Below are 25,804 nucleotides of genomic sequence, written 5' to 3'. Positions count from 1 at the left end.
AAGGTGCCATTCTAAGGTACTGAATTAGGTCTTTACCATATGAATTTTGAGGAGACAAGAATCAAACCATAAGAGTGAGCATTCTGATCAGAGGGGGGAGATGCCACCATTCCAAATACATTAATTCACTCATTAAATGAATATTTAATTAATGACTACTGTATGCCATGAACTGTGCTGGGCTTGGAAGATGTCTGTCGCATGTATACATGAGTCCTGGTTAGGGAGACTGGGTTATGCAGCCTCTTCCAATGTAGCCCTAGCCTATCCTTGAACATTGGCTACCTGGAAGAGGCTGGAAACTGACTGCCCTGCAGGCCACTGTGCTTCCTCCAAAAGGCCTGGGGCAGACTTCTAATCTCCACCCTCTGCAGTCGTGTCCTGTGTAGAAGGAGGTCTGAAGCAGGGATACAGGTCTCCTGCTAATGAGGACACTAACCTCAGGCAAGGAACATGAGCAGACCAGCCAACATTCTAATTCTGGGAGTCTTCATGACAATTGCTTCTCTTTAACAAGACTCTCCCATGTGCCAGGCTCTGAGCCTACTCCTCCAAACAACCCTGCAAAATGGCTATGATTATCTTCACTTAAGAGTTGGGGAAACAGTGCTTAGAGAAGTAAAGAATTAGCCCAGTGTCACACCCATATCTGGTTAGCAGCAGAGCAGAAGGCAGACTTCCTTCACCACACCATGGTGAGGGGGATGGGGGACTGTTCCTTGGCTATACATTTCCCCACCTCATCCCACCCCAAGTGTAACAAAAATGTCTGCGTCCAGGATCAGAATCCTCTTGGAACTTACCAAGAGATGCCAGACAAATTGGGAATATTGGTTACCCTTTGTACTGAGCCTTAAAGTAACCTTCACTTAACTGTCTTCCTAAACATGAGGTCCACACTTACTCCTATGAGTGAGAGGAAAAGCAACAAGAAGGGGGTATTGGGGTGCATGTGAGCTTGGGGCAGTCACTTCTTGCCTTTCAGGGGGAAGCATTATTCTAACCCCTACCCCAGTTATTTCTTGAAGCTATCACATTCAGTTGGGTTTTGTTGTTGTTGTTGTTGTTGTTGTTTTTGCTATGCCCACCAATGAGATGGCCATTAAGCTAAAGTGAAAGCTGGATTCCCTGGCCTGGCAGCTCTGACCTCTCAAGCATCTCAGCCTGGTGGTAGAGGCCAGACGATGGGGCCCAGGTGGTTCACACTTGCAGGCCAAGAATAGATCAGGGTGAAGCCAAGGCAAAGCAGGCTTAAGATGCAGGAGATGAACACCAGAGTTGGTGTGACCGGGAACCCACCACCCTTAAGATGTGAAAGAACATTCCTGTGTGTTCCCAAAGTCACCTGGCACATTGCACCATACGGCCACACTGATGCCAGGCAGTGGGGGTGTTAGGTTTACAGCTGTTTCTCCATTGACCACCATGTAGCTTTTACTTTATGAATTTTTCAACCTCAGTAACTTTTCCATCACCTCCGTAGTCCATGCTTAGGGAATATAAATTCTCTTTAACATTATCTTACATATCTTAGGTACATGTAACTGAGAAAGAAAATCAATTATAGAAAACTATGACACTGGCCTCTAAAACCAAGCTCAAATAATTGTTGATACCTTAATAGTTTGAGATGATCCATCACTCCTGCTAGCTCCTGTTCTCCACTTGCACAAATAATTTAAAGTAGATTGGTTTTGCCTGGATTCTCTCAGATGCAAATGCATTTGTGAAACTGTTGGGGAAACTGGGACATTTACAAGTATTTATCTGCAAGGCTGCACCAAATCTCTGCAGGAAAGGCCAAAAGCCACCTGCCCAGGGCCAGAATGACTCACTGCAAAGTTCCCCACAAATAAATAAATAAGTCAGCCAGCTTTCCTGAGAAACAAGCCGGCACTCTGATCTTTCATTCATTTATTTGCAGGCCTCATTAATATAACATCACTGCAACAAACAGCTAACGGGGAATGGTGTCAGGATGAATAATGGAGTTACTCTGCTGAGATAACAATTAGGTTTTGAATGTACTATCAGCTAAGACAGAGCCAGCAAGGATTCACGCCGGGCAGGAGAGCTGGCACCGCCAATGCCATAGATTCCTACAGAGCTCGTCAGCTGGGCTCTAGTCTACTGTGAAGAGTGCACACACAGGCACACACACACACATACACTCCAAGTGGAAAAGAATACCACAATTTGCTTTCTCAGACCCAGCATCCAGGTGTCTTTAGGAGCCAGGAGGAAATGAAAACGTGCAGCCACAAAGTTGGCATCGCTGCCCTCTAAAGTCAAATGAGTGAGAGGATTAGGAAAGAGAGGAGAAGCTGTCAACACATCCTTGACTTGTCCTCACTGGTTTGTCCTGATTAGGGGGCTCCTCAGGGCAGAACCCTCCTGAAATCCCAATCTTAGACACAAAAGCTTTTAATACAGAGTATGAACATCCGCTGAGGATGCTGACGGGGCTGAGGCCATTCTGGAGTGGCTTCTTCGGCACCTCTTCTCCTTCTGGGAGGCTCTGACATCAGTTTCTCCTGTCTCCTTTTACAAATCCAGTGGGCGGGCACTGCCCACCTACTGGAAACCATGGTGAGAGCTGCGCAGGCCCATCAGAGGCCACACTGGGCAATGCCACACTGGGCAACGTCCACACCAACCACCTCTCCTTCTCGAGTCAGCCCATCTGCCCCTGCCCTGAGTCCCCATCAAGAACAGGACCCAGAGGCTCCACCTGCATAGGATGCTCGTGAAAACAAAGCTACTTTTCCTTTGGACCTCAGCTAACCCAGCTTCCACCTGGATTTCTTCAACATAAAATAGTCATGAGAAAAATCATAGCTAACTTTCACAGAATACTTACCTTGCACTTAGCTCAGCACCTCACATATGTCATCTCATTTCGACCTCAAAACAACTGTTATGAAATAGAAGTTAGTATTGTCATTAGACCCATTTCATTGATGAGGACACTGAAGCACTATGAGGTCTGATAACGTTCTTTTTCTTTTTTTGCTTTTTTTTTTTTTTTTTTTGAGATGGAGTCTCACTCTGTTGCCCAGGCTAGAGTGCAGTGGCGCAATCTTTGTTCACTGCAAGCTCTGCCTCCTGGGTTCACGCCATTCTCCTGCCTCAGCCTCCCAATTAGCTGGGACTATAGGCACCTGCCACCATGCCCAGCTAATTTTTTTGTATTTTTAGTAGAGATGGGGTTTCACCATGTTAGCCAGCATGGTCTCGATCTGCTGACCTTGTGATCCACCCGCCTCGGCCTCCCAAAGTGCTGGGATTACAGGCATGAGCCACTGCGCCCGGCCAAGGTCTGGTAACTTTCTTAAAGTGACACTGAGAGTAAGTTTTAGAACTGGAATTTGACCTGCAGCTACTTGACTCAAGAGCCCCTATGTTTGACCCGTGTATTATCCTTCATCTCTTTCCTGAGCTCACTTGGACAAATAGAACTGTCAATCTGCAGAGCCAGAGGAGAGAAAGGAGCTGGCACCAAGCTCTTCCTCAAGCCTGCTGCAGAGATGGGAAGAAAGTCAGTAGTCCCCAGTCCCGGCATTGTTTGGGGAGACTGGACATTCAAGGGAGAGACAAAGGGGCAAGGCCAAGAGGGGAGTGTGGATATTGCCTGGGTGAGGTCAGAGAGGAGTGGGGATGGATGCTGAGAAGTTAAGGGAGCCAGAGAGAGCAGGAGTAAAGGCAGTGACCAGCAAGGCCAACTCCAGAGCTCCTTGGAAAGCAGCAAGGCATGGCCTTAGCCATGGCTTAAGTCCTCGCCATGCACTTCTTGATCTGTGCATCTTAAGCCTACTGCCGAGATGGGAAGAAAGGGAAAGGGGCTGGAGTGCCTAAGCAGACAGAAGCGAAGAGCAGGCCAGGGCATGCATTCTTATGGTGGGTGACCAAGGATGGGGGTCTCCCCGGGGCAGTGCTGTGGGAAGGCAAAAAGCAGCGGTTAGATAAACCTGGCTGGACTCTGCCACTTACTGTGGAACCTTAAACAAGTTATTTAACCTCTCTGGGACACTATTTCTCATCTGAAAAATGGGAATGATAATAACACCTCATAGCTTGTTTTGAGCCCTTAGTGGGATAAAATATGTAAAGCCTCTGGCATAATTCCTTACTCATTATAAGCACTTAAAGAATGTGAAAGCAGCAGCCATCATTCTTAGAATCTTCAATACCTTGGAGCTGAAGCCCTGCTTCTGGCTTCTTTCTCGCCATCTCTATGAGCCCAGAGATACAACCAGAGGAAGATAGGGTGTCTAGAACGGGAGCTCAGCTTTGTGAAGCTCCCACCAAGCTCCTCTGCCCCGACAAGCCCCTACTCTGAAGTTGGCCCCAACCCTGGCCCAACAAGGCTCTGCCTGAGGCTGAACCTAGGAACAGCCCACCTGAGCACTCACTTCCCAGGCTGCCAAGCCCCTGGGCCTTCCAGCGCCTCCCCGGTGCAGCCCTTCGCATCTCCCCAGCTGTAATTAATCCGCCGCATCTGCTCTTGCCCTTGGGCTGCTTTGTGGCACAGTTCCCTCCGAACTGTTCAATTAGTGGCTGCAAGAATGAGGTCGGGTGCAGCATCACGGCGGCTGCTTTCCAGGTCATGGCACCCACGGAGGAAAACAAACATGACAGGGTCTGGCAGGAACACAGATTTAGCTGGGGTGCCCTGGCACTCTCCAGGGTTCAGCTGGGCTGTGCTGCTGTCAAGGTGGGGTCTGAGCAGGTGGAGAAGTGACTCCCTAAACCAGAGGTTCCTGGAAGTTTTGAGAGGGCCTCAGCAGAATATAGGAATCTCCTGCTTAGTCCCCGGCCATCGTCATATGTGCTGTGACCTAGGCATGCCTGCCTGATCCCACATCCTGCTGGCCTAGTCTTCCTGGCTTAACATTTACAGATCAAGAAGTGCATGGCCAGGACTTAAACTAGCCACCTTTATACCTGGGCGTGGTCACTGACTGCTCCTGGGGCAGGGTTTAGCGCTGCTAGCCTGAGCTCTCTACCCTAAAGTGTTTCCCTTATTTTCCCTCTGAATCCTGCAAACAATAGACAAACTTTTTATTCTACAACCAGTCAATAGATATCAGTAATCTTAAGGCCAAGTAATAACACAACTTAAAGTCCCATTAAGATGCAAATACATTTTTCTGTACTTGTTGTATACAAATACAGAAAGGGAGGAGGGGACAGCTGAGTGAAAAGTGCCTAAAATGAGGGAAAGAACCCCTGGGAGGAAAACACAAAAGAACATGGGAAAGATACCAAATGTTTATCCTTCACTGGGTTTTGCCCAGGGCCAGCCTGGTTAATGGCGTGTGTGACAAGCAAAGGAAGTCGTCTTCGCAGGCCCTCCTTACTGCACATCAATCAATCAGGCCTTTGCTGAAGCCACAACCCGAGTTTGGGTCACTACACTCTCAAAAGATGCATAGAAATCCGAGGGTCCAGAGAAAAGCATCCAAAATGATCAAAGGGTTTAGAAACCAAGATCTTCAGTGAAAAGGCTGGAAGAACTGCAGAAGCAAAGGCCAGGGGTGACTTAATTGCTGTCTTCAGTAGCTAAAAGATGTTTGATGAGGGGGCAGCTGTTCAGTCCTCCATTCGATGAGGAATCAAACCAGAAATTGGTTTAAATTAAAGCAAGTGAGATTGCAGGAAGAGCTGTTTAATGATCCCGATGTTAAAATACTACATCACTCTCAGGCAACAGTTACGTACCTCCACTCCTCCAGTCATCATTAAAGAACGCAGTCTGTTCTAGTATCTGGTTGAGACCAGCATTTCCTTTTAACAGGGAATTGGGGATATTTATTGACAGTTACTCTGTTCCAGGCAGTGTGCTAAGGATTAGTTTACTAAGAAAAGCTAGATAGTCCCTTGTCCCAAGATAGTTATTGTCTTATTGAGGGAATAAGCAGTTACAGTGTAGTGTGGCAATCATGGTCCTGGAGGTGTTCAGAGAGGGAAGTGGGAGGGTAGGAGAAGGGGCTACTAAATCTGCTAAAGGAGTCAGGGGAGGCCTCCCTGGGGGGGCATCTTTTGAGTAGAGACTTGAGGATGGGTAGGCATTTGTCAGTGGACATGCTTAACCAGCCCAGGGAACAGCATGTCAAATGCATAGAGACTTTATACCCTATAGCTGTGGGGGCCCCTGAGCTCTCCCAGCAAGCACACGTACAGTCATGCATCACTTAACCATGGAGATGCATTCTGAAAAATGTGTCATTAGACAATTTCATCCTTGTGTGAACATCATGGCGGGTACTTCCATAAACCTAGATGGTGTACCGTACTAAACAGCTAGGCTGCACACCTGTACTGCATGTGACTGGTCGTGAACACCATAGGCGATTGTAACACAATGGTAAGTACTTGCGTATCTAAACATAAAAATGGGCTGGTAAAAATATGATGTAAAAGATTAAAAATGGTACACCATATTTAGGGCATTTACCATTTCCAGTTTGCAGGACTGGAAGTTGCTCTGGGTGAGTTCCGTGAGTGGTGAGTAAATGTGAAGGCCTAGGACATTACTGTACACTACCATAAACTGTAAAGACAGAATGCACTTAAGCTATACTAAATTAATTTAAAAATTGTTTTCTTCTTCAGTTGTAAATTAACTTTAGTTACTAAAATTTTTTTTTTTTGAGATGGATTTCCACTGTTGTTGCCCAGGCTGGAGTGCAGTGGCACGATCTCGGCTCACTGAACTCTCCACCTCCCGGTTCAAGCGATTCTTCTGCCTCAGTCTGCCGAGTAGCTGGGATTACAGGCATGCACCACCATGCCCAGCTAATTTTGTATTTTTAGTAAAGACGGGGTTTCCCCACGTTGGTCAGGCTGGTCTCAAACTCCTGACCTCAGGTGATCCGCCCACCTTGGCCTCCGAAAGTGCTGGGATTATAGGCATGAGCCACGGCGCCCGGCCAGTTACTGTAACTTTTTACTTTATAGACTTAATTTTTTAACCTTTTGACTCCTTTGTAACAACACTTAGCTTAAAACACACACATTGTATAGCTGTACAAAAATATTTTCTTTCTTTATATCCTTATTCTGTAAGATTTTTTTCTAGTTTTGAAATTCACTTTTTAACTTTTTAAGCTTATTTTGTTAAAGACTAAGACGCGAAGACACAGATCATCCTAGGCCTACCCAGGGTCAGGATCATCCATATCACTGTCTTCCGCCTCCTTATCTTATCCTACTGTGAGGTCTTCAGGGGAAATAGCACGCAAAGAGCTGTTGTCTCCAATGATGACAATGTCTTCTTCTGGAATCTCTCCTGAAGGTCCTCCCTGAAGTTGTTTTACAGTTAGCTTTTTTTTTTTTTTTTTTAAGAAGTAGAAGGAGTACACTCTAAAATGACAATAAAAAATATAGTAAGTATGTAAACAACCTAGTCATTTAGCATCATTATCAAGTATTATGTGCTGTACATAATTGTATATGCTTCCCTAGGCTTTCCTACGACTTATGACTGCCACAATGCCACTAAGTGGTGGGAATTTTTCAGCTCCATTATAATCTTAAAGGACCATCGTCGTATATATGGTCCATCATTGACCAAAACGTCTATTTGCAGCATAAGACTGTAGTCCATAAGAGGACAGGGCCAGGACTCTGGGGGGTCCCAAGTGTGAGGGGTGGGCAGAGGAAGGGCACACAGGCAGTGCCAGCACAGCACAGTGGGGAGAGCCTCAGTGACCCCTTTCACCCCAACTCAACAGCAGCAGGCTGCTTCTAGGATGTTCTTTCTCCAATCCCCTTCTTCTAGCTCTCACTTCTGAGGTCCACAGTATAATGGGGAGAATGGAGAGAATTCAGATAGACTTCTAGTCCACAGTATAATACGGGGTGAAAAGCATGGGGCTCAAATGAGTCAGTACCCAAAGATCTTCCCTGCTGATTTGACGTTTCACTTCCCTTCTCCCTCTCTCCACCTCCCTACCACACACACACACACACACACACACACACACACACACACCCCAAACTGTCAAATCATTTGTTTGTGTGGGTGTCTCATTCAGAAGTACTTCCCTGAAAGAATTAATTGAGTTCATTGTGGAATGCTGCACCTACCCCGGAATGGCTGATAGCCAGGGAAAGAAGAAATGGCCAGAAGGGAGGGAGGAAATAATAAAGAACGTTTTGTACAGGGCTAGTGTTCTTCCAAACTTATTTTGGGTGAAAGGATGATGTCTGGCTCTGAATCTGCTTCTGTGCAGGGCACAGAACTCACCAAAGCCAGGGCCCTACTATGGCGGCATCACCACTCTCTGCCCAAGCTCAGGCTTCGGGCATTCTCCAATAGGCCCATGAGCAGCTCTTTGCACCCTGGGTCACCCCAACATCTGTGACGAGCTCCCTCATCCATGTGTTGCCTTCCATCACCTCTAACCCTGCCAATTCTGACATCCCATGTTTAGTCATCTACAAAGACAGAGGTGCAGGGAAGGAGATTACCAATTATCAAGACCTACTCTCTAAACCAGCATACTAAGAACTCTCCAAATGTTATCTCACTTAATCTTCACATCATCCCTGTGAGGCAAGCATTGTTATCTGTTTTTGAATGAGGATATTGAGATTCAAGGTCACATAACTCGTAAGTGTCAGAGCTGGTATTTAAATTCAGGCCTGTCTGATTCCAGAGGTTACTCGCTTCCTTCTGCAGACACTCTCCCAGCATCAGATGGTCTTTCTCCCCTACCTGAGTGTAGCCAGCAGCATAGAGCTATCTGAAACTGACCAAGACATGGATCCGCCTAACATGCCGGCTGTACTTTGGTTTCCCTTCTGTCATTGGGGCACTCCATATGACTCCACCACAGCCTCTCATCCTCACCTCTCCTGCGGCTTCTCAGCTCCACCCAGATCTGGAAGAACTTGCTTAGAGTCCTGCAAGCAGTAGCTGGGGATTCAGCCAAATTGGCCCTGTATAGATCCATGTAGAAAGGCCAGACGTGGCTTCCAGGAGAGCCAACTTTGTGGAATGCAGACCTGAGTGCCCTGCAATCAAAAGCTGCTTTTAAGAGAGAGCCCTGGGGACATGGTCTCTGTGTGTGTTGGGCAGGGCTGGTGCGGGTCGGGGGATTGGGACCCTGCGGCTTTCTGGTCTGAGGTGGTGTCCTGCAAGATCCTGCTCACTCCCTCTCTGGAGAAGAAATTCTTTGTCACCAAGCCTCCTCTCCCTGGCCATCTTCAAATACTTGATCCTAAGAAGAAATGCAGAAGGCAGGATGCAGGGTCCTTGCTTCCCGGGCCCACCACAGAGATGGCATGGCCCTTAGACTCATTCTCAGCTGCCTGGAAGGCTTCAGACAACAGAAGCTGCCTTCTACAGGGTGCCTCTCTCTGTTCCTTTGCACTCTGCATGCAGACCTCCACCTTGAGCCACTCTGATTTTTAAGCTGGAGGTGAATGGGTAACATGTCCAAAGGCTCAGAGAGTTTTAAAGAGCATGATGTAGAAAGAAACCACTGAGAGGGTAGGACATGAATGATGTGCTATTGAATAGAAAGTGTGGCAGAAGGGGTAAAAGGGATCAGAATCACAAAGACCACACCTACCAGGCCAGCCTTAGGAATTAGGGACTTTGCCTTGGCAATGGCCAGAGCCATGGAAGGTTTTTAGAGCAAGTGACTGGTAACCTGGTCAAGTATGTGTTCCTGAAGGTCACCCTGGCAGCTACTGGAAAGTAGATTTACATGCAAACCCTTGGGGTTAGTGTGGGTAGGAGATGATGGAACCCTGCTGAACACCTACTCTGGAACACATGGGTTCAAAAGACACCTGGGAGTGAGAACCCATAGGGCCTGGCGACTTTCTTTATTATTCGTGGTAGATGAGAGAAAGAAACAGTTGAAGGTGCTTGCAGAATTCCTGGCTGGGTGCATGGTGAGTCCATTAACCTTGAAAGAGGATCTGGGAGGGTAATTGGCTTGGGGGTAGGAGGAGGAAAATGTAAGAGTTCATTTTTAGACATGGTGAAATTTGAGGCACCTGAGGAACATAATGGGGAAGTGGAGATGCCCAGTAGCAATTGGATATATGGCTGTGGAGCTCAGGAGAGGGGCCTGCGCCAACCATATAGATTTGGAAGTCGTCAGTAATGGAGGCCTTGGGAATCCACTTGCAAATCAGATAATCACCACTTCATTTATGTTTTGGAAATGCAGGCTTTTACGTATCAGTTTTGCTTTAAGCAAGGAAGCTATAAGCTGTGTCTCCTGTAAGCCCCAGAGCATGATAGTTGCTTCATTGTCCCCTGAGCTCCCCTGCCACCTACTCCAGATGCTGGCAGCATGGTACACAGCATAGAAAGAAGACCGCCATAAAGACCCTACACTCCCCAGGCACTTTCCAAGCCCCGTGGACCTGGTTGAATGACCCACAAGGACACTGATTCTCCCGGCTTGGATTCCCCCAGCTGCTAGCTGGAACTACCTATCTCACTTGTATCTTCATGCCAAGATTATAATACTTGCTAGTAATTTGCCCCCCAAAAAAAGTCTTCTTCTCTAAACAATATAAGCTGAATTATGCTTCTGAGCAGCTCTGTGCTAACAAATAGACCCTACAGCACCCCAATGGCCACAACCATGTGTCTGCCACTGATCCTCGAATGTTGGAAGGGAAGCACTACAGTGATTTACCAGCAGGAGGAAGCTACCCCATGGAAGCTGCCAATGCCGCTGAGGATCCACAATGCAGTCCCCACATGCTACCTGCAAGACAGAAATATTTTTAGGCTTTCCAGAAAGATTTCATTTCACAGTTTTTCTGAAAGGTTGTAATTAACTGCAGCGAGCAAAAGAATGTTTTTTAAGAAATAAAAAGTAGGGGAAGGAGAGAGAACCAATCAACACCGTTTTGTCAGTTCCTTTGGGTAGGTGGGTTCATGCCATCCAGGTGGCTAGGGAAGGGGATGGAGGGGCTGGTGAAGCTCATTCCAAGTGGATTAGAAGAGAACCAGGAACTAAAAGCAAATTGTCTCCTAAGGATGCTCTCCTGCAGCAGGTAAGGAAGCAGCCCTTTCCGTTTCTCATTAACGAGTATGCATTTCCCAGAGCCTAGGAGTCCCAGGTCCCTGAGGAAACCATGCCAGGGGAGACTGGAACAGCCAGGATGGATTATTGTTGGATATTTTTAGAGTGCAGGGACAGAAGAGCTATAGTGGCTGTCAGTTCCTCATGCCAGTTCCTTCCTCTCCAAGTTGTCCTTCCTTCTCCCACCCTCACCCCCAGCATACAGAGACACCTCTGAGTCCCCTTGACTATATCTCCCTTGATTCATTTCATGTGTGTTGTTTATTTTTATTCATAAGGGAGATATTTTATTTTCAGACAAGGGAGTCAGAGCCATAGACAAGGTGACTTGGGTAAAATGAGCCTCCAGATAAGAGTGTTCAGGGCCTGGATGGGACAGAGGGAAAGAGGCAGAACCATCTTTGTCCTACGGAGGATAGACAGGCAGGAGGTCTGAGTTCAAGTCCCGGCTCTGCAGCCAACTTACCAAGAGACTGGGAGTCTGAACAGCATATCAGCCGGGCAGTGAGGGAAGGAGGCATCTTTTCTCTCTCACTATCACTTGGTGGTTGGTGGCTGAATTGGCAGCACAATTCATGGTGCCCACATCACAGGAAGGGAGCAGTGTACCTGCCAAGAAGCAATGAGATAAGAAGGGTCTCCAGATCTCTCGACAGCATGTTCACCTGTACTCATCCATCATCTCCACCCCTGGGTACGATGACCCTGCCACCCCATCAGACACCCTACCAGCACATACAGGGTCATGAGGGAGACTGTCCAGAAGTGTCCAAAAACAGTTAGGCTGTGGCTCTGCCCAGGTATCCTCTTCTGAGAGATTCTAGTGGACCCTCGATCTTCATCAAGTCCCCGTTTTTTTTTTGCTTCTTCCTTCTTCCATCCTGCCCTCCCTAGGATGTAGTAAAAAGAACACTTGACCTTTTTACAACTGTGTATACAAGTTGTTCAAAACTTGGGATATATCCCTGACTTCTCTGGGTCTCATGCATCTTGCTGTAAAAAGTAAAGATCTTAGAATAAGATACTCTGAGATCCCTTCCAGTTATGAAATTCTATGTCCCTCTGCTATTTAGGATTGAGTTCACTTCTAATTATTTTTCCTGCTTCAGATAACTATTGGCCAAAGTGTGAACTTACTCACTGGGATCTGTTGGATCCCAAAGAGCTGCATTTTTCCAAGAGCCTGGTCTGTTCCCAGATAGAACTGTATTATATCTTGAGAGACCCGGATTCTGCTATTCTGTTTCCAGTGTTTGGGGGCTGAATTAAGGAATGAATAAATAAGCAATCCTTGCTAACAGGAAGCCAGCAAAGATTTGGAACATCCTAATGTTATTTCTTCTTGGTCCTAGCATGTGTCATAGGATGTTTTTTGCAGAACAGTGTCAAATGCATTTTCCGTCTTTGATCATCTCCCCTGCAGCCACACCTAAACTCTATTCCCCACACTCCCACTGCTTTCCCTCTGTATCTGTCTTACCCCTGTATATCTCAAATCAGTGGTATTCATGAACTGCCTTTATCTCATCCTCCTTGACTCTAAGTTTCATAAGGGCAAATTTCCTGCCATATTCATCATTGTACCCCCAACAGGCTCTAGGACACAACAGGGGCAATAATAACACTGTCACAATTACAAAGTCCTCTGGTTTCCAAAGTGCTCCCTAGCACACCTTCTATTTGGTTCTTCCAAGCTCCCTTCGAGGTTGGCATAAATGATTATACCTCCTTCACAACTAAGAAAACTGAAGTTCAGAGACATTATGTGACTGATCGTAATCAGGCAACTAGTGAGTTAGAGACACGTCTCAAACCATGGTTTTCTGCCTTGAGTCTAGTATTCTTTCTGATAATCTTTTAAATAAGTAAATGAATGAATAAATGACCTAAAGAACCGAGGAAGTAGTGTAAAACAGAACATGATGTCAAGATCCGAGATAACCTAAAAAAGTGGACAAAACACAGTCACTCACCAGAATTCCTGGTGCCCATAGGTTCTTAAACCTCCCTGGGGGAGGGGGAAGGGTGCTGCTGTTTCTGTTCCTGTGGCCAACCCAAATTTTAATCCCATTTTCCTACTGCAGATTTTGACGGTGTCTGGACCGCCGGAAGGAGGGACGCGAGTGACCATCCATGGCGTGAACCTGGGTCTGGACTTCTCCGAGATCGCCCACCATGTGCAGGTGGCTGGGGTGCCCTGCACGCCCCTCCCAGGGGAATACATCATCGCTGAGCAGTGAGTCTGCCCTGGCCGGCCCTTTTCCCATGGGAGCTTCAGAGTGGAGACTGGAGACTCCTCTTTTCCTTCCCTGGGCCTTTTCCATGATCATCTCCCATTGCCTTCTCCTCCCATGGACCTGCCCCAGAAGCCTCCCCAGAGCCCCCTCCTCCCTCACCTCCACCCTCAGGCGGTCTCATTCTGTTTGATTCCCTGTTCCCTGGCTCTTCTGGCATCAGGGCTCCGGCCCTGACCGTCTCTCATTCAGTCTTTGCCTGCCCACCGGTGTGACTGAGGGTTTCCTCCTAGGTCTCCCCCAGCCCTTCCCCTGCCAGCCCCCATTGGAATGCATCCCGCACGGTGGGCTGCGGGCAACAATTTGTTTGGTGCATGGGGCTCTGACAGCAGCTTAATCCAAGCAGGGCCTCCGCCGGAGCAAATTCATTTATTTCACTAAGGGAAATGTCAGCTAGAAATTAGAAAATAGGCATGTAGTGGCGGACAGGCGAACGGGGCTCCAGGAGTGACATATGTTCCAATTTGGGGTGTTCATTTGGCAGTGGCAGTCTGCTGTGGAGTTGGTGGGCAGGAGGTGGGCACGGAGCTGGGGGCGGGAGGATGGAAAAGGGGAGGCTACCCCTCCAAAGGAGAAAGCGGGGAAGCAGCCAAATCATTCCGCATGATTTATCAGGACAGTTGGGTCAAGCCATTCTGATTCCACTGTGAACACAGCTCTGTAGAGGGTACTGGGATCATGAGCAAGAGCATGACTTTGGGGCAGGGACTTCCTTCCCTTACTCTCAACCCTCTGCCAGGTCAGGTTGTTTCCTCTGATCCCCCACTCCCCCCGCCAGAGCCTGCCTTTAGTGGCAACCATAAAAATGACATCGCTTTATCTTCCATCAGCACTTTGCAGTTAACAGAGCACTTTCTCATCCACTATCTCAGTTTTAATTGGTAAGGACTCTGAGACGTAAATATTGTTATCGTCATTCTGCAAAGCAGCAGAGAGCAAAGGACTCATGAGAAGTGAAATGACTTTCCCCAGTTCATTCAGGGCGTAAGTGGCTGAGGCAGAATTAGACTTTGAGTCTCCTGACCCCTAATGCAGGGCTACTTCCCTTCCACAACAGTGATGGTGCACAACTCCTGGACAGGAGCAGTCCGAAATTCCACGAATCAGTGTGTAGCTCTGAGGCTCAGAGGCCATGATTCTCGCAAGGTCCAGAGAAGTGTCAGAGTCCAAAGGGGTGAATTCCCAGACTCTGAGGGCTATGTGATGCCTGCCAGCCACAGCAGGGGAGAAGAAAGAGCTGGCCTGATCTCTCAGATCCTTCAGGTCTGATCCTTCAATGACAGCCTTATTCCTGCAAGGAATGAGTCCTGAGGAAAGAGATGAGGAAGATGGAAAAAGGGAAAGGAAACAAATAGTGCTTCTGAGCCCAAAAAGAGGTGAAAGCTGTTGTGGCAGGAGCCAGGGCACCCACAGAAGGCCTCCTGGCAGACCATCTTTACAGAGCCCCGCACCCTGCCAGACTGGGCAAGGTGCTCAGTTACATGACCCCAAATCCACCTCAACCTCAAGGACCTCCCTTGGGCCCCTGGATACCGACCTGTGTCCGACTTGGTGAGATGCCACAGGAATCCAAAGGAAAGGGCTAGGGTATGGGGTGAGGGTGGGAGGTAAGGCTTTTAGCTGAGAAGTGCAAATTCCTGGGAAACTGGCCCTCAGAATCATATGAGGTTTGGAATGAAGCTGTGTTTTAGACCTGCCTCCTCTACTGACCAGCCCCAAGACCTTAGCAAGCTGTTCAATCTCTGTGACCTTCATTAGCCTAATGTGCTGCCCAAATGTAAGGAATTTCAGTTCTATTTATGAAATGAAATGTACTGCACTCACCCCGCACCCAGGGTCATGGAGAAGAAAGTGTCAAGAGAAGCTGCAAGTGAGGCTATGAAAGGAGCGTGGGGAGGGGAATGGTCCCCATGCATTCCTGCAGAGGCTGGTGGTCGCTCCAGAAAACCACTACCTCAGGTATGGGGTAGGCAGGAGGCAGAGAACACACCCCATGCCTCGCTGGATGCAGCCCTGGTTTCCAGCCATGCCAGGCTCGTTACCACTCCCGAGGTTTCAGAGTTTGTTAACATCATTAAAGCCTCCATCCTGGGCAGTGAGCAGCAGGCACAATCATTACAGATGTCTGTGAGAGATGAATTTGGCTAAAAGGGCCTGGTGCAGAGTCCCGGGCGCAGGCAGGATTCGCCAGCACGGTAATGATTCACCATATGCTTGTGCCGTGCCATCTATCACTCAGCAATTAGGTTAATGTTGGTTAAAGGGCCCCGCTTAGTCCTGCAATCAGCACCCCACAGGTCTGTGGAGGGCTGGATGATTCAGTCACAGGAAGATTCCTGGACCATGGGATGTAGGTTGAGGCTGCAGCTCAGCCCCTCCTGGGACAGGGGCTCCACATGGGGCAGATTCCCCTCAGATCCTCAGGCTGCTTCCCTCTCATCTGCTGTACCTGAGAACTCAGCCACTGCGGGGTGGATGTGAGATGTGTGTGTACTGCTGCCCCAGGGAGCAAGGCACCATCTATGCAAGTCTATGGTAGGTGGTGTAGTGTGGTCAAGGGTACTGGGTTGCCTTTCAGGAGACTGGTGCTCAAGCCTTAGCTCAGCTGTGGATGAACCAGGTGACTTTGGGCAAGTTACTTTACTCCCTGCTCCTCAAACATCTCATCTGGAAAATAGATATTTAGGAATAGATGATTTCTACATTGGCTTTGGTGGTCCTTTGGATGTCCAAACCAGTAAATGGTATGCCCATGGAATCTGCAGCTCCCATTGTAAAGATCACCTGTGGCACTAAGGTGCCTCCGGAAGACCCCTGGCACCAGGAGGAGTCAGGTCTTCAGATGTCAAAGCTGGACAGCTGTTTGGTCCAACTTCCCATTTTATAAGGAGAGAATCTAGGCATCTCCAGCTATTGTCTCCTAACAATACATAGGGACCCCAGAGCCACCAGGGACACAGGGAGGAGACAGGGAAGGCAAGAGGCCACAAGAAATCAAACCACAAGAAATCAGCCAATCTTGCTGACTTGCAAGACTTGGAGGAGGTGGTGGTGGGCACACCACTGCCTATGGTTGTCTACAACCAAGAAGGTAGAGGGGACAAGTGGTTAGCTCTCAGAACCTGAGGAACCCAGATCAGCCTTTCTTACCACCCCCTGCCAACAACCTCACCTCTACCATTGCTGCCATATCCATACCGTCCCTTCCTTGAAAGATGTACAGAACATCCCACTAAATCTATTGGCAGTAGAGGGGAGTGGTCAGAAGCGTGAGCTCTGGAGTCGAGCTGACCCGGATTTGAATCAGGGCTCTGCCACTTACCAGAATTATGGCCATAGATAAGTCACTTAGCATCTCTGAGCCTTAGTTTCATTGCCTGTACAATGGAGATAAGACCCGCTCTGTAGCAGAGCCTGAGGATGGCATGAGATCCTGTCTTGTAGACTGCCTGGCAGAATCAGTAAACTGTAGTTCTTATTATTAAGGTCTAGAATCTACTTTGGCATAATGCTCCTTCCACAATATAACCTTTTCCACTCCCTGCAGCTGCCCTAGCTTCTTCCTTTAACTCCTTATCTTCCTGAACTCAAATAACAAGTGCCTGCAACAAATACTTTCAAGCCCTTTCCACCCTTGCCTGCAGGCACTGGGTCCCAGGAATGAAAGGGAAGAAGAGTTGAGGTGATTAGAGTTTGTCTGCAATGCTGCCTGATTTTCTTAGGACTCTCCAGTTCTTAGATCTTCCTGCCCAGACCCTTTTCTACAACCCACTGCTGACCACAGCCCTCTGCCCACTCATTCCACAGCTGAGAAGGGGGCTCAGCTGATGCCCGAGAAAAGCAACCCATGGCCAGCTCTGATTCCTCCCCAGCACAGCCCCTGGACCCCTGCACCCTGCCTTTCCAACTACAGGTGCCCCTCCTTGGACACTTGGGTGGCATCCACCTCTCAGTCATCACTCTTCTCCTAGGTGCTTGAATATACTGCTTTTCTTTTGAAACATGAGCCCCAAGCAGGAAAATGTCCTAGAAGAGACAGTGTGCCAAGGGCCTGTCATTAGCTCCACACAGGGGCAGCTGACCAGGACTGTTCCAGGCCTTCTCCTTTCCTACACAGACCCAGGACCCAGGGAAGAACATTTCCATGCTGCCCATGACCTTCACATGTTCTCTTATTTCTTTTTTCCTTAACTTCAAGCCTGTGATGATTTCTTCCTCCTTTTCTTCTCTAAGATCACTCCAGCAGAGTGTCCGAGGGTGATGACTGAGTAACAAGCAAACCCTAATTAGAAGAGAGGGAGAGAGACGTACCTGCTTCCTCCTGCTCTCTTCCCTCCTCTCCCCCGACACTGCCCACAATAGCCAGTTGATCCTCCCCTGGAGCTCCTTGAGCATGCTGGGCATCACTTGCAGGATGTCAGGGACCTGAAACAGCAGCAGGTTGCCAGGGCCCAGGAAACAGGATGGGAGAGTCGTTAACCACACGCAGGTAGCAGCATGAAGATAACCACACGGTACCTTAAATTGAGCTTCTCAAATGCTCCCCTAATGGGGTTTCAGGAGACAGTTATGTGTAAAATATTAATTGATCATCACTATCATGTTTACTCGGGTTCATAATTAATTGATTGATTCATAGAGAAAGGGAAAAGAGACTATTCTTCCATATGCATTCAGTACTTTCTTGTTGAATCTAATATGCTAAACATAATAAGACAGTTATTGCATGTTAAGTAAATATTCGCCAGGAGTGAAAGTAGTTATTTGGGATTAACTGTTATGAAGGAGATGGAGATCAGTGGCGTGCCGTGTGTGTGAGCATGCAGCGTATTTGTTTAATGCAAGTTTTATTACATCGAAATGAAATCTCTGTTTAGTTACCTTCCTTCCTAGAGAAGCTGTTGAGATAAGCGTCGCTCAGTTAAACACGGATCTTCCCCACCGTGCCAGGATAATGCTGGGGATTAGTGGAGATGGGGTCTGTTTTTCTGACTTCCCACTAAGCAAACCTACTAGCAGCACCAGACTGCTCTGAACCTCCGAAATGATGTTGGGAGGAAAGGAAAAATCCTTCCCTCTGTTCCCAAGCTCTTTTTTGCTAAACTGTCAGGGCCCTCTCCCATCCAGCCGAGGCCTGAACATTCCAGGCAAGTTTCCCCAAGTCTGTGATTCCTTCATCTCTCCCCATCCTCAACTGCCCACCCTTTCTAGAAGGCTACCGTGGCTAAGGCAACCAGTATCTAAATGTGCTTGCGTAACTGTTCTCAGGCGCCAGGGAAGTCATCACTAGGGGTATTGATCTGGGTAGCTCAAGAGACAGCGCTGCACACCTCTTCCCTCCAGCTCTCCCGTTAGTGTGAGACGTGACTTTCACTCAGGGCCGTGTCACTGCCTCTTCTACCGAGTGTACTTAGCCCTTGATGAAGTGAAAGGCCAGTGTCACCTGCTGGCCTAATGAACTCGTCCAGCTCCCACCCCTTTGCCTACTGCCGCAGGACTCCACCCCTCCCGTTCTGCAGGGAGCTCCTTCTTTGAGCTCTCACTGTCTCACCAGATTATCTCTCTCCTTTTAAAAACTCACTACAGGAAGCAAACCACAATTGATTCGGCTTGGCAAACACGCCCTCACCCACTCCTTTAGGGAGTGTAGCAATGTTGGCTTGTTACACAGGAGAGAGTGTCAGCTAGATTGCTGCCCTTAGATCACTCTGTTGGACATTCCCTTTATTCCACAAATTCTAGGTCCCTACCCAATGCTAGGCACTGCGCTAGACATGGAGAACCACAGAATTAGGCAGCAGAGCATATCAGAGGCCCATAGGGCTTTAGAGATGATCCAGTTCAACCTTCACACTGTACAGATGAGACAAAACCCAGAGAGGGAAAGCACTGTACAGAAGGTCACACAGCAAGACGGATGACCAAGCTCTCTTGGTCTGGCATTACTGCAAGACTGTGATGACTCATTTGCCATGACTGGGAGAGCAAGCGGGCAGGGATGCCGGCCCTTGCCCAGCCCCTCACCAGAAGGTTTGCCTTCTCCCCAGGATTGTCTGTGAGATGGGCCATGCCCTCGTGGGAACTACCTCCGGGCCGGTGCGCCTGTGCATTGGCGAGTGTAAGCCAGAGTTCATGACCAAGTCCCATCAGCAGTACACCTTTGTGGTGAGTACTGGGTCCAGGGCCGGGTGCCGGTGCCCAGGGAGGGCACTCACATGCTCCAGACTCCTCCCAGGAAGCCCCCACTCCCCTCTGCCAACAGGCTTCTTGCAGACCAAGGAGGAGAAAAGGGACCCTCCAGATAAGGCAGCTTCTGGTCTTGCTACTTTCAGAGCCTGTCTTTCCAGGATGAGATGGGCCTGTGATTAACAAAGCTGTGGAGTCTTAGGAGTACCAGAGGGCCATAGGTCAGCGTTCTAAATAAGGCAAAATCCAGCCTTTCTTAGAAAGTGGATCCTAGACTGGGGGCGGGGAGGGACTGCCTCTTGTTCCGCCAATGTAATATCTTAGTCTAATTCTAGCCTAATGAGGATGCATAGCCTGAGGGACCTAATTAAATAAGTCTATATTTATCCACATGCTTTGTTTTCTGCCAAGGATATTTTCAGTGGGAGTTTAGAAGAGTCACTGAAATCTGGCAGGGATGTGTATCTGTGCACAGGACCACCAGAGTCACTCTGTATACTACTATAGTTACACGCACACATTCACACACTCACACTTGAAAACATCTCTTTATGCGCAGGCAACAGGTAGTCGAATTGCAAAGACTTTTTTTCTGTAATGGCGCTCTATTCATACTGAATCAATAACTTGCTTCCGGGGCCCTGGAGCCAAGCGGGGCTATATTCATACTGAATCAATAACCTGGCTTCTTCAGCCCCGAAGTCTCTTTTCTGACACTTACCTACATTGCTACATGGAGTACTTCATTAAAAGGCATTAACACTAGCAGATGGGGTCAAACCAGCCTTGCTGAGAGTTTTAAAAAATCTTTAGAGCACAAAATTGTATTCTCTGTAAAGCATTTTACTGCTTGTTTCAGGTTTTCTAGCCTCTGCCTCCTTATCTTGGCATCTCCACCTTTTTCTTATACACTCCTCTCTCAGATTGGAGAGTACCTTGCCCTATCTGCAGCCAACGTACTCCATCTCTTACCCAGGGCAGGGGCAGGGGCAGTGGGCATTTGTGTTAGAAGCAAAGGCAGGAGAACTAGCTGGGGAGAATGTCAGCACTCTGACAATCTGGAGAAAGTCAGAGCTGAGAGGGGCTTTAGAGATAACCTAGCCCACCCTCCTCACTTGACAGAGGAGTAAAGAATGATCTGAAAACTTGCCTCAGGACGCACAGCGGATGAATGGCTGGTGCAAACTAGAAGTCATGCCTGTATAGTTGCTCAGTTAAATGTATTTTCCAATTCACTCCACTCCACTGCCCTCCAGGCAGAAGCAATTCTTTTCTGATTTAGGTCAGCCGCCTGATGCATATTAGGCTAGGCATTTCTTTTAAGCTTCAGGCTGAATTTTACCACTTAGTGAGCTTAGTAGAAAGCCCCAGCCAGTGATGCGCCATCCTCCTGATGAGGGTCTGAAAAGCCATCCTAACATTTACTGACAACTCTCTGCACCAGGTGCCCTGCTGTGCCCTTCTTATGCTTAGGGAAGGACAGAAGGGCATGTACATGGGCCATTAATGGAGGACTTTAGCCTCTCGGTGGCCCAACCCAGGCAGGGACGCTTTATTCAGCCCTATCGATTTTGTGCCCAAAAAATCAGTACAGGCTCTAGATAGAAAAGCATTTTCAAATTGTTCTCAATTTGTAAACTAATTGATAGATTAGTCAGTGTCACCTCTGCTTTCCCTTCATTGTTATGAGCATGAGACTCTGGGGAGTTAATTAATTTCAGCACGTGGCTCTTCTGCCTTCCCGGACATGCCCAGAGATGATTCTTAGAAAGGTTCTCACCTCTGGGGTAAGCAGAGTGAGCTTTTAGGATTAAAAAGCACAGGACAAGTACCACCATGCCCAGAATGAAAACAGTCTCTCCCATCTTTAGATCTAACCATGGTCCATCCTTTTGGACAAAACCTAAGCTGTAGTCATTTCTCTGCTTCTTTCCAAAGAACCCTTCTGTCCTGTCACTCAACCCAATCCGAGGTCCGGAGTCAGGAGGCACTATGGTAACCATCACCGGCCATTACCTTGGGGCTGGGAGCAGCGTGGCAGTCTACCTGGGCAACCAGACCTGCGAGTTCTATGGGTGAGATGAACTTGAAGGCCCACCAGAAGACTGCACATCTGGGACACGTGCTGTACACATGTTACTGTGCATGTTCATTCATAGGCCTGCCCCATCACTTCCATATTATTTGCTACGCCTAGACCCAAATACCATACCAGTCACTGTGAGAAATACATGCCACTTGTCAGTTTATATCCCATATATGAAAGGGGCTGGATACTTCTAAAAATAATGAGAAGTGAGAGCCATGAGAACACCAGATGAAGGAGGCTCCTAGGAGCTCCCCAGTCACCGCTAGCATCAAGCATTCATTAAGTCCTCACTATGGTGACTTGAGAAACACAGAGATTGCATAGCCACAGCTTTTAGAAAGCACAGACTTATGTTCAGGGCATCCTCTGTACAAAAAAAATTGAACACCTACCATTTGCCAGCACTCCCCTAGCCCTGAAGATATAGAGAATTCTGAAAGAATCCGTGGATGAGAACCCAGTTTGCCCAGGATTATCTACTTGATAATCCTGCTTGATTATCTACTTGATAATCCTGCTTGATTATCTACTTGATAATCCTGCTTGATTATCTACTTGATTATCTCCTTCTTGGACTGCATATTCCACAAGGGCAAGGACTGTGCATTCACTGCTATATACAGTAGGTGCTCAGTGAATATTTGTTGACTGCCTGACCAGATTCTAAGCACTGGCTAGTTATATTCTAGAAAAATCCAGAAAAAAGGCATTCCCCAAAGTCCATGAAACCCTATCCCTGCCCCTCATTTTCTTTTTCTTTCTTTCTTTTTTTTTTTTTTTTGAGACAGAGTTTTGCTCTTATTGCCCAGACTGGAGTGCAATGGCATGATCTCAGCTCACCGCAACCTCCGCCTCCCAGATTCAAGCAATTCTCCTGCCTCAACCTCCCGAGTAGCTGGGATTACAGGCATGCACCACCATGCCTGGCTAATTTTGTATTTTTAAATAGAGATGGGGTTTCTCCATGTTGAAGCTGGTCTCGAACTCCTGACCTCAGGTGATCTGACCGCCTCGGCCTCCGAAAGTGCTGGGATTACAGGCATGAGCCACCACGCCCGGCAGCCCCTCATTTTCTAACCCCCTTCTCCAATTTGCTACCTCCCTAATCCACTGGGGCACTGATCTACACTGAAGCAGGATGTGTTCCACCGTATAGAATATAAAAGGATGAGAGAACACTTCTGTGGCCGTACCCCCAGACCAAGGAAAGCCCCTTGTCAAGCCGGTGGGCACCTCTTGTTGCCCATGCCTTTCTTCTCAACCCTCCTTCTGTCTCCCTGTCAGGAGGTCAATGAGTGAGATCGTGTGTGTCTCACCCCCATCATCCAATGGCCTTGGCCCAGTCCCTGTTTCTGTGAGTGTCGACCGAGCCCGCGTGGATAACAACCTGCAGTTTGAGTACATAGATGACCCTCGGGTCCAGCGCATCGAGCCAGAGTGGAGCATTGCCAGGTGAGGCAGAAGGTGGGAGGGATGCACCTGGAAGCCACCCAGCGTGATCCCTGCAGCCCAAGTCTGGCTCATGAGAGGATTCCCTAAGGTGGAGGTTCACCATGCCAGATTTGAAGGGGTTTTTACCTAACCCAGCCTCTGCCTGTTTCCAGTGGCCACACGCCCCTGACCATCACAGGCTTCAACCTGGATGTCATTCAGGAGCCAAGGATCCGAGTCAAATTCAACGGCAAAGAATCTGTCAATGTGAGTAACTGTTGGTCCACCCTAGCCTTTGGTAAACACAGCTCTGTGTTGATGTTTTGCAATGGGATGAGCTCTGGGTTAGGCACTGGAGCCCCTGAATACCCAAGAGGAAAGCTGGCTTAAGATTCTGAGCCTGGAATCATGGTCCAAATACCTGAACATCACAATTTTTTTTTTTAAGACATGGCCTCACCCTGTCACCTAGGCTGGAGTGCAGTGGTGCAACCACAGCTCACTGCAGCCTCAACCTCCTGGGCTCAAGAGATCCTCCCGCCTCAACCTCCTGAGTAGGTGGGACCACAGGCGCCTGCTTGACTAGTTTATTATTATTATTATTTTAGAGACAAGGTCTCTTTTGCCCAGCCTGGTCTCAAACTCCTGGGCTCAAGTGATCCTCCTGCCTTGGCCTCCCAAAGTGCTGGGATTATAGGCATGGGCCACCATATTCAGCCCTACAATGATTTTTATAGTATAATGACAGTACAATTTCTTGTCAGAAGGTGATATAGTGAGTGTATCAAGGTACTGGCTTCTGAGTTTATGATACAGCACAAAAGGACTCCTGTTTTATGACAGGTTGACTTTGAGGTCCGATGAAAACCCATGTTGGGAGTGGTTGGAGAAATTCTGGCTCCAGATTCAGACAAGTCTGGAGAGGAAGCAGGGCTCTGCCATCTATTAGCTGTACAAGCATGGTCAAGTCATTTAACCTCCAGATCCTCCACCCCTCAGCTATGAATGGTGACAAGCAGACCTGCCGCAGCTTCATAACCTGCCAGCCCGTGGTCAGCATGAGGTTGGCAGTTGATAAATGCTAGTCACTGCATCAGATAACTCCACCCCGCTTGCTAAGATGATCAGTTTGGACATTTTATATTAGTCTTCCATGCAGAGCCATGTAATTTTTGTAATTTTTAAAAAGTTGTCTGTATCACAGGGATAGAATGTCTGATACGTTGTAAATTTTTAAATCATTTTTCCAGGCTCCATCTCACTCTTTCAGACAATATTTTTTGAAACATGATTATATTCATAAGTATATTACAGCAGATGCTACTATGGCCATTATTTTTTATAGAAATTACTAATATTACTGCTTTGACCTTCAGGGGCTTGACTAGGCTAAGATGGAGACGGAGAAGATGGTGTTGTGTCTCCCCTCTTACCCCTGACACATTTCCAGGGTACTTGAGGCTTCCATAAGAAACATGGAGATACATAAAATGACAGAGTGCTAGAAGGTTAGATATGGAAAGTCTCAGGGATCATCTGATGCAACCCCTTCATTGTGTAGCGGAGGAAACTAAGGTCAGAAATGTTAAGTGACTTGCCCCCAATCATAAAGGTGACTGGTGGGAGAGCCAAGGTGGATTCCAAACATCCAGACTCTTTGTAACTAGGTCGCATGAAATGCTGATGGGCTTGACATTACCAACCTTCCGGAGATGTAGGGGCACTTGTGCCACACCTTCAGTATCCACCACGGTCACTCCTTTTTGGGCTAAGTGAGCGCATGCCTCCTTCTACCAGGTGTAAAACTTGATCCATGGGTAAAAGAGCCTAGGCGCCCATTCCATTTCCAGACTGAAGCTTAGGGTCCCCAGAAGCTCACAGGTAACTCCAGGGTCTAGGGTGAGGTATGGGAACAAGAATGGTAAACTCATACCTAGGAAGGATAAGGAAAAAAAAAAAGCAAACAAATTAGATACATGTTTTAAAATATAGGTTTTGTTATTATTCAGGTATGGCAAGACCAGAATATAATTTGTTCTACTCATAGATCAGATCCCAAGAGAAGAGGGCAACCCATGCCCCAGGGGTCACAGGGGGAAGCACCAGGGTTGGTCTGCCTGGAGGTGGAGGGAGAAACCGTGGCAAGAGTCTTTATGTGGTTTCTGCAGAGTACGTGACCTCCAAAGGCTTTACCCTTAGTCCTCAGGAAGCCATCAAAGAGAAGCCTGGGCTGGGAAGTCCCTCTCCTTCCCCACACCTGACACCTGTGGCCGAAGGCTCAGGTCCCAATCCCCCTGCCCCCTCACCAGGACTCATTTACAGCCCTGGGCTGGAATGTTCTCAGCGCTTCCTCCAGCCCCATGCACCATGATCTCAATGTTCCAAGGACTTAAGAAGCAGTTCTGCCCTCTGGGGAGCTGGGGGCTCTCAGCTTCAGTGGTTAACTGCCTGGTATCTACAGGCTGGCAGACCCAGAGGGAAGAATGCAGGAATGTAGCTTTCCGTCAACCGGCTCCAGAATGGGAGACTCAGAACCCCCGCCCTGTGCTTCTGCTTTCGGGAATGGTAGGAGAGAGGGAGGCACTTTGCCCCTGAAGCCCTGCCTGGTTGGGCCCCATCTCATCCTCAGCACACCTGGGCCTACCCCTCGCCTTTGGGTTTTGAAGCTGTCCCAGTGGATAGCTAGGAGGGCCAGAGTGAAGCCGCCAAACCCAGAGGAATGTTTGGCAAACAAAGTGCCGATG

General features: G+C 48.1%; 1 protein-coding gene across 1 annotated transcript in view; it reads left to right on the top strand.

Annotated features, from left to right (window-relative positions):
- Positions 1–25,804, top strand: part of PLXNA2 (plexin A2) — a 221,297-nt gene that overhangs the window by 169,545 nt on the left and 25,948 nt on the right. Inside the window, exons 13-17 of the mRNA XM_011937960.1 lie at positions 13,145–13,296; positions 19,402–19,519; positions 21,479–21,615; positions 22,914–23,081; positions 23,234–23,327. Coding sequence (XP_011793350.1) covers positions 13,145–13,296; positions 19,402–19,519; positions 21,479–21,615; positions 22,914–23,081; positions 23,234–23,327 — 669 coding nt within the window. The remainder of the gene's footprint in view (positions 1–13,144; positions 13,297–19,401; positions 19,520–21,478; positions 21,616–22,913; positions 23,082–23,233; positions 23,328–25,804) is intronic.

This window comes from Colobus angolensis, unplaced genomic scaffold (genome assembly GCF_000951035.1).
Source record: "Colobus angolensis palliatus isolate OR3802 unplaced genomic scaffold, Cang.pa_1.0 Scaffold100, whole genome shotgun sequence".
NCBI classification, from domain to species: domain Eukaryota; kingdom Metazoa; phylum Chordata; class Mammalia; order Primates; family Cercopithecidae; genus Colobus; species Colobus angolensis.
This window is presented reverse-complemented; position numbering and strand designations above follow the sequence as displayed.